Consider the following 15,702-nt stretch of genomic DNA (forward strand, 5'->3'; position numbering starts at 1 on the left):
TTACAGGACTGATGACATTGTGCTGTATCTGCCCTTTTTCCTCCACTAGCATGTAGGACCAAGGCTAGATCAGGCTATTAGTGACCAGAAAAATACCAGGCACAAAAAAGATAAGATGCTTGATAAATGTTGCTCAATGAATTATCTACTAAAAATCATCCTCTTTAGACCCAATGTTTATTAGTCTTCTCTCTTTCCCTCAATTTCCATTCTTCCACCCTAACCTGGAACCTGAATTCTAGACCTACAAAATGAGGGAGGGACTCTTGGGTGCTGGCATCAAGGGAACCAACTCTCCTATCTAAAACTGAGAAGTACAATCCCGAATGAGCCTTGGAAACAGGTAAGAGCTGTAGCTAGAACTGCAGCAGTGCAGGGAAGGAATGTCTGGAAAGGAGGCTATTAGGAGGCAGGGCTTTATGTCACTGGAGAAATTTCAATCTAATTGCAAAAATACAAGAACGTGCTGTTCTAACCCACCTCAGCAAAATCTCTTGAGGTTGGTCTGACCCTTTGGGTAGAGGCTGAGGGCACTGCTGAGGTAAAAAGGGGGGAGAGGAAAGACTGCTGCGCTGCTTGCATTCCTGTGGTGGGAGCCCCTGCAAACAGCAGCTGGGTCACTGCAGCAGCCATTGATTTTCCAGAGGTCGATATTCTACTCCCACAGATCTGCTCAGCCGGAGGTTTAATCACATTGAGTGCTTCTGCTCAACATCTCCCCTACATGTGCCCCCCCCCAACCAATAAAACAACAAACACAACTGAGAACTGGCAAAGGATAGATGAGATGGTGGTCCTCACAGCTGGCCCCCACCCCCAAGAAATTCTAGGAACCAGCTAGGAAGGAGTAAATAGGAGAGGGAGCCAAAGCTACATGGGGCAGTCCACAAGAAGCTCCAGAGGTGGGCACAGTGGCTCGCCTGTAATCCCAGCTACTCAGGAGGCTGAGGTGGGAAGATCACTTGAGGCCAGAAGTTCGAGATCAGCCTTGACAACACAGTGAGATCCCATCTCTAAGGGTGGGAAAGCTTCAGGGATAGACCCATCCGCCCCAGAGAACCTTTCAATTCATTGTCTAACACCTTCATACAGACTAATCTAAAATTAGAAGATTTTACATAAACCCAGCCTTCAGGGCAATCACTCTGTGATTCTCCCCATGCACACATTAAATATATTTGTATGCCTTTTCTCCAATTAAAAAAAATCCAATTTCTAAAAAGAAAACCAAAAAAATTAGATAATACCCTGTCACCTGCCCGACCAGCCCCCATGCATACACACTCTGCCCCCAAAAGGCTTCTCACTGTCCTATCCAGTCAGTAACCACCTCTTGGCCAAAAATGTACAGAATGTTTTGAGGGTCACTAGTTAACAGACTCAAATCTGAAAAAAATGAAACTGGGTCAGAGCTGGGCCTGAGTTAGAGCAGCCAAGAGCAGTGCATATTTATGGAATAGGGCTGTTCTAATCCCAGCAGGAAACAAGAGCACTGTAAAGCTAGGGAAGGCAAAGAAGTTAGGAACCCCCTACTTTCTCATTCCCTGTTAGGAAGGCCAACCTCACAGAGCTTGTTGTGTGATGATCAGTGGCTGTAATCCTAGAACTTGAGCTAAGAGGGCAAGAAAGGGGGTGGGGGGAGAGTGAAAGGAAAGGAACACAGAAAAGCAAGCAGAGTTCTCAGTATGAGAGGTCTAACAGGGAGGGGTATCGTCTTAGGCTTCCATATCATCAGTTTCTCCTCTCGATAGCAAGCCTGGCTGCCCCTCGGAATGACAGCAACCAAAAAGCAAGCAAGGATGACTGAAGAAGGCAAAGCTGGTACTGTGCTCAACATGGCTTAGAACTAGGGGGCTGCATGGCCTCTTTGGTTCGGGAGTTAAGGTTCTAAATTTGTATTCGTCAGTGGTCTTCCCTACCATAGCCTACTGGTCTAGATCAAATCCAAATATTTAGGGGGAAAGGGTAGAACAATCTGAGAGTGAGGAATGGATACAATCTTAAACCAGAAAAGACAGCCATCAACCCAAAGGAATTTAAAACCAAAAGAACAACTCTGAACACAAGAGAGCATTTTCAAGTTCTAGAAGTAGAAGCTGAGGAGGGATAAAAACCCAAATATTCTTAATAACGGTTCCTCTGAACACTGATCCCTTCTATATGAAACTTGGTTTCTCTTCTACCTTCCCCAAAATGTCAGGAAATTACCTTTACCCCTCCCTTTCAGTAAACAGCATTCAATATTCCTCCTACATCAAAGCTAGCCTTAAGGAATAGGTTCCCTGACTGTCAAGATTGACCCTTCAACTCCTAGTTCCCACCTTCAACAAGGCACAGCTTCTCAGCTTCCTTGGGAAAGGTAAAATGAGAAGGAAGCTTGCAGCTTAGAGGTGAGCTCCGCCTCATAACAACCAGAGCTGATGTCACAATCCAGGGCAATTCTATGCTGATAGCAGGTGCGAAGATGAAACAAGTTCAGGCCGTGGAAGTGGACAGATCAAGAGACCGAGCACTCACTGGTGCCTAAAGGGGCAGCACTAGAATACATACCAGTTTCACCATAGTTTTCAGGTAGAACACCAAATGTCTTGGAAACATGAAAAAAAGACAACAGAGCTAGTTCTATACTTGATTTATGAAGTATGGTAACAGACCTCCACAACTACAGGTCCCTCCCTGTGGGCCAGGTCTGAAGGCAAAGATTCTCGCCTTGGCTTAAGGGGCCCTAGTGGTTTCTGTAAAGAGCATTTCTAGGTGGACTTGTTTCATTTCTTGCTCAAAGGCTCAAGTCCCCAAGGATAGACATAAAATAGCTTGGCCACACATCTGGGGGTGGGTTTTCTGATTTTTGATTGGTCTTTTTTGTAGAAGGACAACGGGAAAAGCCAGGGCATGTGCTTCACTGAGGTGACTCTTCTAGTCAGTTATACAGAAGGTCAGAAAAGCCGGGTACAGTGGCTCACACCTATAAGCCCAGCACTTTGGAAGCTGATGTGGGAGGATCGCTTGAGGCCAGGAGTTCAAGACCTGCCTGGGCAACACAGTGAGACCCTGTCTCTACAGAAAAAAAAAATTTTTTTTTTTTTTTTTTGAGACAGAGTCTCACTTTGTTGCCTGGGGTAGAGTGAGTGCCGTGGCGTCAGCCTAGCTCACAGCAACCTCAAACTCCTGGGCTTAAGCGATCCTACTGCCTCAGCCTCCCGAGTAGCTGGGACTACAGGCATGCACCACCATGCCTGGCTAATTTTTTCTATATATATTTTTAATTGTCCAGATAATTTTTATTTCTATTTTTAGTAGAGATGGGGTCTCGCTCAGGCTGGTCTCGAACTCCTGACCTTGAGCGATCCACCCGCCTCGGCCTCCCAGAGGGCTAGGATTACAGGCGTGAGCCACCGCGTCCGGGCTCTACAGAAAAATTTAAAACTTAGCCAGGCATGGTGGTGTGTGCCTGCAGTCTCAGCTACTCTGGAGGCTGAGGCAGGAGGATCGCTTAAGCCTGGGAGTTGGAGGTTGCAGTGAGCTGTGATCATGCCACTGCACTCCAGCCTGGGTGACAGAGCAGGACCCTATCTCATAAAAAAACAAAAAACAAAAACAAAACAAAACACAAAAAACAAACAAAAAAACACCACCCCAAAACAAACAAAACAAAAAACCAGAAAAGCACCAACAGGAGGGAAAGGGAAACATGAATGGGTGAAAGTAAACCATTGTCACTATGGCAACTGAGTTCATCCATATATTGACTCAGGAATTTCACAATTCTGGGTTTTGAGGATTTTTCCTTCCAGAGTAAATGCTTCCAACATCCTCCTCAAGAGCAGACCTAAATCCAGAAGCTACAGTATCATTAATTTTGCCTAGAAATCTCAACATCATATTTCTCCATACCTCCTTCCCTTTTTCCAAAGAGAAGAGAATATGGAAGGTAAAGTCTATTTTCTGAATATAGCATTCTTTCTTCTTTCTCTCTCTCTTTTTTTTATTTTTTTATTTTTTTGAAGAGACAGGGTTTTGTTATGTTGCCCAGGCTGGTCTTGAACTCCTGGCCTTAAGTGATCCTCCTGCCTCGGCCTCTCAAAGTGGTGGGATTACAGGCATGAGCCACTGTGCCCAGCCTCTTCCTTCTCTTAAAGGATCTTTTTGCTGATCCTTTACAGGAGTTGGTCCTAACAGTAAAAACACTGGACTAAAAGTGAGGGAACCCAACATTCTCATTTACTGAATGACCTTGGGCAAGTCCCTTACCCCTTTCTGGGCCTTATGTTCCTCATATGTAAAGTGGGGAGTAGGAGCGAAGACAGGGGAGCAAGGGTATTAGTGTTGGGAATATTCTGTTGGACTGTCTCGTGCTGTGTCCGTGCTACTCTTTCCCTAATTGTAGAGGTTAAAAAGCTTAAAAACTAAATTTCCAAGAATCCCTTACAGATGGGTTTTGTTAATTAGATGCGGACTCATGAGATTTGATTAAAGTATAGCAGAGACCATATTTCTGTCTCCTTCACTTGTTTCTACAGGAGCATTTTGGTTCTATTCTCCAATTAACTGGGTGCTGTTTCTGACAGCAGCAGCTACTGCTTGATTTCAGCTTACTGATCCCTGGATCACAGGTTTAGGGGAGTGATTTAAGAGCAATCTATCTAATAGTGGCTCAGAGGTAGGAGTTCCTCTGGTGGGTCAAATCTGGGTCCCATTCCTGGAAGCCAAGCCTAGAGTATGCTCCTTCATTCCTTCCAGTGATTTTGTCAGCCCAAATTCCCTACATTAAATATACCTAGGCCTAAGGTTCAGTAGAGAAACACTTTATCTATTATCAAATGATCCCAAAAGAGCAGTTGTGAAGGAGAGAAAACAGATTTACTCACAAAGCATATTCTCTGCTAAGTTAGTGCTTTTCTGGGGGAAATGAGCAAGAGCAGGGAGCCTTAGACCTTTAAACACATTTGTCCAGGATACTCTCCCTCACTGCTTCTACAACCTCCTTGCACTTTCTCCTCCTACCCTAAGCTTTGTGGGGGGAAGGGGGTGACTTGCTCACACAGGATGAAAGGTTGAGTCAGCACATGGTTTCTTTTCCATCTCTGTGTTCTCTGCAGGCTGTTATTCTGCTGAGGATGGCATTACCTGCCCAATCCAAAGTAAGTATCATCTGGGCTTCAGGGAGGCTTAGGCTAGATAGAGTACCAGCAGTAGGAAATATGTTTATAAGCTCTAGGTACAAAAGAGCCAGGATACATCAGTCCTGACACCCCTGTGTGGCTGATGAGTAAGGACAAGTCTGACCCAACTTATCTCTTATACCAATTTCTGGTCTACAGCTTCCTGTAGCAGAGATGGGGACAAACTAAAAAACAAGGTCAAATTCAAATGGTGTGCTTAGTGAGGAGGAGGTTCTTCCCTCCAGTCCTCTGTAGGACTTACTGACTCCAGGAGCCTTCATATTAGAGGTAAGGCTCAGCTGCTTTTCAGACTGAGCTTGTTCTGCAGAAAACAAAAGGTTCCAGCAAGAGGAATCTGTGTGAGACACACAGGCAGGAAGCAGAGCTGAGCCATGAGCGACTAGAATAGAAACAGGAAATGGGCCCAGGAACAAGCATATTGTAATCTGCTGCAAGCAGCACAGGCTCCAGCAGGCACCAGGCAATAGCAGGGCTGCAGCAGCATGACTAAGATGGAGAAGCGGATTGGTCAGCCCTGCCAGAGAACTAGCGTTCTAGAGAAGGGATGGCTACATGCACAGAGCACAAAGTACATGCTGCTCTTAGGAGTCTGGGCAGATATGACAGAAGGGGTGGGGATTTCCTTTCTGAGACTTTGTGAGAGCACCTGGGTTACAATTCAAGGGAAACAAACACAGACACATGGTCAGCTATAAAGAAAACAGGTCACCAACCTCAGAAAGGCCTAGCCTCTCTGGTTATCAAACTTGCTAGTGCCATGTTATCCCTTTGAAAATAAACCATCAAAAACTTAGGCAAGGACTGCTGGCCCTCTCTCCTTGTACCATGAAATGAATAAAAGGGAAGAGAAACTGTAAAATTAAAATCCTTCAAACATTCCAATTTTTTAAGCATTTGGAGAATTTTTGTCACTCCTCAATAAACCTAGACAACAAGAACTCTCAGCTAGGTAGCAAGAACCTACGGGGTATTCAACAAAGGTTTACTCAATATCTGCCTGTGCTGGGCACATGACAGGTATCAGATACAGGCCCAAGTGCTCAAGCAGAGGTGCCAGCATAAGCCTACAAGTATATGAAGAAAATGGGGAAGAAGTCTGAAAGGTATTTCGCCTAGATTTTGAAGCCAAAGTAGATGTTTGCTTGGTTTGGGGGGGGAGACGAGAGAGAGAGAGAGAGAGAGAGAGAGAGAGACAGAGAGAGAGAGAGAGAGAGAGAGAGAGATATCTTAAACAAGAGGACCAGGAGTTGTGAGGAACTTAAGGTACAGCTGAGTAGCTGGAGATGAGGCTGTAGAGGTACACTGGGAGCTGTGATGGCTCCACTACGGGCTCTGAACTGTAGGCATGGGGAGGCAGGATTCCAAAAAGCACCCACAAAACAATTGGTGGCTGTCTCCCATACTCAGAGATTATCTAAATCTTGAGAGATACAGTCAGTAAAATGCATTGCATTCCCAAGTCTTTAGTTTGGTATTTCATTTGAAAATTTTACTCTCAGCTCTTAGGTTTTAACTCTGTGCTTCTAAACCATTAGACATATGAATCACTCGGGGAGCTTGTTAACAAGAGTTAGATCCAATAAATCCAATAAATCTGAAAATCTGTTTGAGGTGATTCTCTAGTTGGTTAGTTCCTCCAAGTAGGTCCTATAGGTTTGGCCACCCCCTGCCCTTTTCACAACTCATCTGTGCCTCCATCAAGGACTGGGACTGGGAAAACAAAAGTGAAATGGAAATTAATTTATATTCCTTGTTTTCGGACAAGTCTAGTAAATGTTAAATGGCAAAGAGTGCAGGCTTTTGTCTAAAAATGAAGAGGGGATCAGATTGTCCATACTTTTCCTCTACTCAGTAGAATGCTAGAGGAAATATTTCATGTGAAATACCAGAGCTACATTCAAATCTGGATTCTAATCCTTGATTTTTCATATGTAAAACAGGAGTGGATGCTCAGTACATTTCAATTCCTGTCCTTCCAGAACAACTGGTGTTGACTACAGCTCCTTTCCCTCTAAAATTTAGATTCTGCAGGAACAGCATAGCTCCCCTACATTTCCTTTTTCCAGACTACCATAATTCCAAGCTCTGAGAGTCTGAGAACATCACAGAAGTAAAATATGAGTGGTAACAGCCATTATGTTGGTTAAGTGAAATCTAAAGATTTCACTTGGAAGACTTGGCTTGGAAACCCCAGAGATAAAAGAATACCTATGGATAATTTGATAGACATTAAAAATACCCTAATCCTATTCTCCATCTCCCTCCCAGCATCAATGACGTCCACTTCTACCTAACCAGAGGAAACAAGTATGATCCTGATCTTCAACAGCAGCCTCTATCTTTTTTCAACCAAGGGTACAGTGTCCCTTGTAAACTAATCCAGTGGATGCCTTTGATTACTTTTTCTCACAACTTCAGAAAGAGGTACCTGTTTATACTCTCCAAATATTCTGCCAGTATCTTTCTCCATCCCCCTTCTATCTGCCTTACACACATGTGGATTTTGAGATGAAGGTGAGGAACTTGGACTAATTTGGCCACCTCCTCTTCTTTCTAGTGCCTTTCAAGAGTGCTCTTTCCCTTTCCCTTGTTCATTTCCTTTCCTCACGCCCTCAGAAATCTGCCCCTTTCCTTATCTAAAAAGGATTCCAATAAAATGCTTCATGACAAATCCAACTGCCTATTTTCCTTGAAATATAAATTTGATGTAGACCATCTTCCCCCTTTCCCTTGGCTTCCAGAAATTTCCTGGTCCTCCTCAGATCTCTCCAACTCCCTATTGGCTGCTTCCACCTGATGACCTCAGGCACTGTCCAGGGCTCCATCTGGCTCCCCTCTCCATACTCCACAGCCTGGGAGGCCTATTCTACTTCATTCCATAGTTTAACTATTAACTATAGTTTAACACAGACAGCTCTCAAACTCTTATCTAGACTCAGCTCTTAACAAAGTTTCAGTCTCCTATCTCCAACTAGTAACTAGGCATTTGTTTTTGGACATCTTACTATATCATATTCCACAAAATAAAAATGGAACTTAACTTCTCAAACTTCTCAAAAATGAGTTTCCCTTTTTATCTTTGTCAATGAGACTTCTTTCCCCGCTCCACCACTCAATCAAGATCTTTAAATATTCCACCCAGTAGAATCCACTTATTCTCTTTTTTTTTTTTTTTTTTTTTGAGACAGAGTCTCACTCTGTTGCCCGGGCTAGAGTGAGTGCCGTGGCATCAGCCTAGCTCACAGCAACCTCAAACTCCTGGGCTTAAGCGATCCTACTGCCTCAGCCTCCCGAGTAGCTGGGACTACAGGCATGCGCCACCATGCCCAGCTAATTTTTTCTATATATATTTTAGTTGGCCAGATAATTTATTTCTATTTTTAGTAGAGACGGGGTCTCGCTCAGGCTGGTCTCGAACTCCTGACCTTGAGCGATCCACCCGCCTCAGCCTCCCAGAGTGCTAGGATTACAGGCGTGAGCCACCGCGCCCGGCCAATTCTCAGTTCCATATTCTTTCCTGCATGTTTCATATGTGTGACTGACTAGGTAGCTATGCAAATGAGATAGAAAAGGTAGAACTCCACACCTCTTGCCAGAATTAATTCAATAGTCTAACTCATTTTTTTGCTTTCAGACTCTCCTTTTTCCAAATCGTATCACACATCAAGGAATCATTTTTGTAAAATATTAGTTTTATGTTATCGCCCTAATTACCCATCTGTATGCCTGTAAGAGCAGACCGAAATGGCTTACTTAGCTCCCCAGGGCCCCAAGCCCTGTGATCTAGCTTTCCTTCCTATTATTTCCCAACCAAGGAAGCCTGACCAGCTCCCAAATATCATCTATACTGAACCTCATCCCCATCCCCACTTGGCTTCTGCTCATGTCGGACGTTTCCTTTTCAACCACTCAAATAATACTAACTTCTTCCATGATATCTTCCCTTAACTACTTAGACATAAATGGATCACTGACTTCACCACAATCTGACAGCACTCATTATTAACATTTAGGCATATGTTCTTTATGTCTATTTTACTAATGAAACAGAAGAGGATCCTTGAAGATAGCAACCATGTCATATTCAGAATCCCAGACCTAAGAGTTCAGAAGCTATTCAAGTTCAACCCTTGTAAAATACCTATTTGCCTTCTATATAACATCCATAGCAAAAACTATACCAGGTTTTATTCCAGGGACAAGGAACTTATCTACACTTTATTTATTTATTAAATATCCTCATCCTCCAGATCACAAAGGAATTCATATGTCATGCTTTGACTTAAACCTATAGACAAGAGTTAGCCAGAGTTTTTAAAACAGTAATGTAACTTGGCCAGGTTTGTTTTTTTAAGATGATCACTCTGGTGATTACGTTGAGGAAAGACTTGGAAGGAAAAGAAACAGAACAGTCAGGGGTCTGTGGTAAGATACCAGGTAAGAGATAATAGGGATCTGGAGAAAAAAGGCAGTGGGGAAGAAGAGGGGAAACCAGATTCAAAAGCCATTTCTAGGCTGGGCACGGTGGCTCACGCCTGTAATCCTAGCACTCTAGGAGGCCGAGGCGGGAGGATCGTTTGAGCTCAGGAGTTCGAGACCAGCCTGAGCAAGAGCAAGACCTCGTCTCTACTAAAAAAATAGAAAGAAATTATCTGGACAACTAAAAATATATACAGGGAAAAAAAAAATTAGCTGGGCATAGTGGCGCATGCCTGTAGTCCCCAACTACTCGGGAGGCTAAGGCAGGAGGATCGCTTGAGCCCAGGAGTTTGAGGTTGCTGTGAATGAGGCTGATGCCACTGCACTCTAGCCGGGGCAACAGAGTGAGACTCTGTCAAAAAAAAAAAAAAAAAGCCATTTCTAAGGATTTCATGACCAACTAAATGTGGCCCCACTAATGGAAGGGCTCCAGTGATGAGCACCATAGAGCACTCAGGGTGGCACTGGCAGTACAAGGGCTCTCCTAACCCAGAAATAAACTGCACTGAGGCCACAGCTGTAAGGCAATCTTGCTTCTTCTAAGACTCTTTTTTCCTGCCATTCTCAACCCACAGCCTGCCCTCAAGATCATCAAGAGTCAAACTATAGTGTAAATCACCCCTATTATTCAAGCTACCACTGTGGCTTCCTAGTCTAATAAATTTTTTTCTTACCCTTTCAGAGAGCTACCTACCTCAGTGTTATTCCAGTTGTGGTCTTCTGAACTGGCAGCATCTGTACCACTCGAGAGCTTGTTAGAAATACAAATTCTTGGGTCCCAACCCACACCTACTGAATCAGAATCTAAGGTAGAGCTCAGTAATCTGTTTTAATTAACCTCTAGGTGATTCTTAATACATGCTAAAGTTTGAGAAGCACTAGCTAACCTCTCAGATCAGGGCTTTCAATCCTATATCCATTTTCCATCACTCTATACCAGGTACACTTTCAAGACCAAAATGTAAATTTACAAATGTGCCTCAGTAAGAAAAATTAGGGAAGCATTCACTATTCTAGGGAAACCACATACACTTGGATGAGTCATTTAAATAGAAGCTTTTAAAGATACAACTCCATGTCAGTCTCAAAAATGACTATCATCAAAAGTCAGATACCAATTTTCAGGTAAGTCCCTTAAAGATTTTACCCCATAATGAAGAAAATTAAAGACCTTAACGAAACACCTAGAGATCTGCTCACCCATCCCTTACAAGAACCTTCTTAACATAAGGTGAAGTGATAGATATTTTACAAGACAGATGACAAACCCTAATCTCACTTCTTCTTAAGGTCACTGTCAGTAAGCACAAATAAATCAATCTACCTTTTAAAATGGAGTTTGGGCCTTCCCATAATACTCTGTGGTAGCCGCTTTGCCCAGCAGTGGAAACAACATTCTAGTAATATGGTCAAGCTGTCCCCTGTCAGACATATACTTCCTGAATAAGCATCATAATGGACGCTGCTCAGGTTCATTTGTCCAATGAGTTGGCACCTACTGTATGCCAGGAACTATGATAGCAACAAGCAAGACAGCAAATCAGCCCCCACTAAGCCTGCATTAAATAAGTAATTTAAATTACATTTGAGGTAAGCACTGACAAGTATAGGTGCTAAGCGTCTACTATAGCAAAGGAACCTGACACAATCTGGAATAGTAGAGCTTTACCCACAAATCACAATCACCTGGGACAGCTTCCAATCACACCGATGCCCAAGCCCCACCCCACATCAAACAAATCAGAACACTATGAACCTGGACAATGGTTTTTAAAGATAACTCACTTCTCCAGGTAATTCTAACATGCAGCCATGGTAGACAACCACTGGTCCTGGGCATCACACAATAGGTGCTGGGGGCACAGAGGTCAAGAACACAGTGGCTGCCCTCTAGGAGCTTACCATTCAAGTAAGCAGAGGCATCAATAAAATGCTCTGTCAGCATGGAGCAAAGAAACCTCAAATATAGGATAGTGCTTCTCTGGGTAAAGAGAGAGACAAGTAATCCTAGAAGGCTATATAAGGTTTTACCTGTGTTAACAAAGTTTGGTTTCTAAAGATGGGTACTCAGGCACTGAATTGTTCTTTAAACCTTTTTTGTTTTTAAAGAGATGGAATCTCACCCTCTTGCTCAGGCTGGAGTGCAGTGGCAAAATCATAGCTCACTGTAGCCTCAAACTCCTGGGCTCAAGTGATCCTCTTGCCTTGGCCTTCCAAGTAGCTTGGACTACAGGTACACACCAACACATCCAGCTTCTTTATACCTTTTTGTATGTCTTAATTATTGCAGGATTTTTTTTTTTAAGATAAAAACCACCTTTAGTCAGTAAAATCATCATAGAAGTTATTTAAGCTGAGTCTTGAAGCTTGATTAGGAAGAAGTTTTCTAAGGAAATGATCTTTAAGTCTGAAAAATGAACAGGAGGAGTTGGGAGAAAAGTAAAAGACAAAGGGAAGAGTGTGTGCAAAGGTCTGAAAGCAAAAAAAAAGCATATGGGGCCTTAGAGAAACTGAAAGAAAGCCACGAGGCAGACAGACAAAAAAAGAATAAAGCAGAGGTTCTCAAACTGCCATCCCTGGTCCAATAGCATCAGAATCATCGAAGAACTTGTCAGAAATGCGCATCCACATGCCCCACTTCAGATCTACTGAATGAGAAGATGTGTGTTCAGGGCAGGGGGACAGCAATCTGTGTTTCTGATGCCTTGGTAATATTAAGGATTTTGGAGTTTATTTTAAGATTAATGGGAAAATATTGAGACCTTTAAATACAGGGATAACATGTTCAGGATAATAGCGGCTAAATGGTTTGGCATTAACAGTTGAGCAAAAACTCCTCAAAATTGAATTTTTGCAATAATCAAGGTCACAATCATAATGCCTTTAGGGCCAAGCAGGTAAGGTGAATGAGTGAAGAAGTCAACAGGAAACTGGAGGGGCTGCTCTCTAGTCAGCCGAGAATCTGCTCTGATGCCAAACACAAATAGGTGCCCCATAAACATCTGTTTAGTGAAGAAATGCACCGGCAAACTTAGGGATCTTTGAACATCTGGTTAAGAAAGGAGAGGACCCTTGTAAGGAATCTGACTTCTCATTTCTTCAGATGTGACTATTTCCTAGCCTGGGTAGGCAAAATCAAAATTTCAAAGAATAACCACTTTTTGTTTCTTGTCCAAGTAGCAGAGGGATAAAAAGCAATTCAAAAAAACAAGATGCCAATAACCCAGCCAGCTCACCTCCCACATAGAGCTCCTACCACAGAGCAAATGACCCATTTGGATGAATCTTTAGTAGAAGTCTAAACTTGGGAATGTTCCTTGTGATAGGCTTCCCAGGAACATCCCTCCCCTGGGCCTAAAAAGCTGCCAACACCTTCATTTCAGTAGGTCAAATCAGAAGCTCTTGGATTCCCAACCCTCAGATACATGCAGGATCTTTGTATATGAGCCTTCCCAGGACTGAAAAATACCAAATACAGTTCTATTGAAAGGTCACCAGAAGCAAGCAAAAACTTTTTGAAGGGAAGCAACTTACAGCACTGACAGAAATCCATCGATTTGGGTTCTTGACACAATAACACCTCACCCCGATTTAGCCACAGACCACAGATGATGAGGGAGTGGTTACATATTTCTGACTGAATCAGGTTAAAAAGCACATTCCAGTGAAGTTCAGGATGCAGAAAAGGATTGCAACAGACACTAATGAGAAGGGAACAAAGAGTGATCGCTTTATTCAGACACTTCCTTCCCTCAGTTCCTTAGCTGAGAAAGTCAACAGCCTCAGAAGTCCTATCTGACAGAGTGGTTCTTCATCCGGGCCTTGGAAGCCTGAACACCAGGTACTGAGGGACTCTATAGATCTTGCCCTACTAAGGTTATGTCTCAGACATCTTTAGGGGAAGCCAGTGGAGGTTTCATAATGAAGAGAGTTTCTGCCTTCTACCCATTCCTTAAAGATCCAGAAACCATTTTCTCCCAAGTCAGAATAACTGAAAAGACAGGCTTCAAATCCAAGTAAAGTCAAAATTTTAGAAGACTATTATCTGGGTATGTGTGGCTAAATTTCCATTTCCTAACCTGAAGTAGGATTTGTGATGCAGGGCTTGCTACCTACCATCTTACTAGATTTCAGAGTAGCCTATTTTATTTCTGTGCCCACCAGATTAATTTTCAGAGGCTGAGTGACTTGCCCACAGAGCTAAGACTAACGGTAAATGTTCCCAGAACCAGCCTACAATTAAATAGTTGGTGTTAACTGTCTTTCAGATATCAAGCACAATCCCTATGCCCTCCGAGATGACGATTATAAAAGCTGACATTTATGAAGTGCTTGTAATGTGCCGATGCCCGTGCTTGCTTGCTCTCTATTAACCTATTTAATGTTAATCACCACCCCATGAAGCGGATATTTTTAGGTTCATTTTACAGATGTGAAAACTAAGGCATGGAGAGGTGAAGTGACTTGCCCCAGGCTACAGAGTTAGTGGCAGAATCAAGATGCAGACTCAGGAACTCTGCTCTAGAGCCCAAGCTCTTAATCATCAGACTATACTGCCCTTCTCAGGATATGATCAGTCCATTCCATAAATAAGCCCCTGATTCCATAATCAAGCACCTGGGCACCAAGCACACTACTAGAAAAAAGCACCTATTCATACAAAACCACCACCAGAAAAACCGCTTAGTGTTTACCTACCTCCTAGGTAAACACTAAGCCAAAAACCTGAAAATTAAGCCCTCAAGAGTAAAGTCAAGAAACAGACTTTTTTCAGCTTTCACAGAGAATGGTGCTTCTAAAATCTCCATCTTCTCTGCCCTTCATGAGTTCATGCCTAAGAGCCCAAGCTTTAAAAACAAAAACAAAACCAATAAACCCTATAAACAGATCACAAACCTATTCCTGGGCAGGTAGACAGAATAGATGTTCTCCAAGTCAGTCTTTAAACGCCTACTCAGAATTTTGAAACTGAATTCAAGAATAACTTATTGTTCATTTAGATCAATACAAACAAAATATCCAACTGGAAACTAGTTTTCTTTGGTTTCCTTTCTGCCCCTATCACTTTTGAGAAGGTAGCAGAAATACTCACAGGCAAGCTGGAGGGTCTTGACTGAAGGCTCAGGTTCATATCTTCTTGCCCTCCCTTACTGGAGGTCATTGAGGGGGCTGAGGATGCCTGAGACCCAAATGAATCTTGAGATAGCTCCTAAAACAAGAAAAACAAAAGCTGTGAAGACCTGGTTTCGATAAACTTGGTGGTGAAAGAGCTATGGGACTCCCTCATGCAACGGAAGTTGGGTCCAAGAGAAAGCCCAATTGTGAGCAATATTATCTGAAAGCAGAAAAATTCAAGCTGTGGCTCTTAAGAATGTCATGAGCAGCCTGAGGAACATAGCAAGACCCCTGTCCTCACAAAAAAAAAACCCAAGTGGGTGTGGTGGCATGTGTCTATAGTCCCAGCTACTCAGAAGGCTGAGGCAGGAGGACTGCTTGAGCCCAGGAATTTAGGAATTTGAAGTTACAGTAAGCTATGATTGGACTGCTGCACCTCACCTTGGACAACAGAGCAAGATCCTGTCTCTTAAAAAAAAAAAAAAGAATGTCCACAGTGGACTCTTTCTATTCTGATGAAATTGTTGCCTATTTGTTGCTACCCACAGAGAGCTATTTCTTGGGGTTATATGCTAACATCTGGCTAACTGCAAGTTATACCTATCAAGGAACGAGACCAATTAATTTAGTTTAATTTGATTTTTTTTTGTGAGATACTTTCTTGTTCTGTTGCCCAGGCTAGAGTGCAGTAGCATGATCACAGCTCACTGCAACCTCCAACTCCCATACTCAAGCGATCCTCTTGCCTCAGCCTCCCAAGTAGCTGGGACTACAGGCTTGTGCCACCACGCCTGGCTAATTTTTTAATTTTTGGTAGAGACATGGTCTCACTGTATTGCCCAGGCCATGAACTCCTGATGTCAAACTATCCTCCCCTCTCAGCCTCCCGAAGTGCTGGGATTTATAAGCGTGAGCCACTATGCCC

At 43.1% G+C, this 15,702-nt stretch overlaps 1 protein-coding gene across 3 annotated transcripts in view; it reads right to left on the reverse strand.

The window, feature by feature from the left end:
• The window catches only part of ARID1A (AT-rich interaction domain 1A), a 72,117-nt gene that overhangs the window by 27,455 nt on the left and 28,960 nt on the right, over positions 1-15,702 (reverse strand). For all 3 annotated transcript variants that reach the window (XM_045545865.1, XM_045545864.1, XM_045545863.1), the window contains one exon: positions 14,755-14,871. In XM_045545865.1, the coding sequence (XP_045401821.1) occupies positions 14,755-14,871 (117 nt within the window). The remainder of the gene's footprint in view (positions 1-14,754; positions 14,872-15,702) is intronic.

This window comes from Lemur catta, chromosome 3 (genome assembly GCF_020740605.2).
Source record: "Lemur catta isolate mLemCat1 chromosome 3, mLemCat1.pri, whole genome shotgun sequence".
NCBI lineage: Eukaryota > Metazoa > Chordata > Mammalia > Primates > Lemuridae > Lemur > Lemur catta.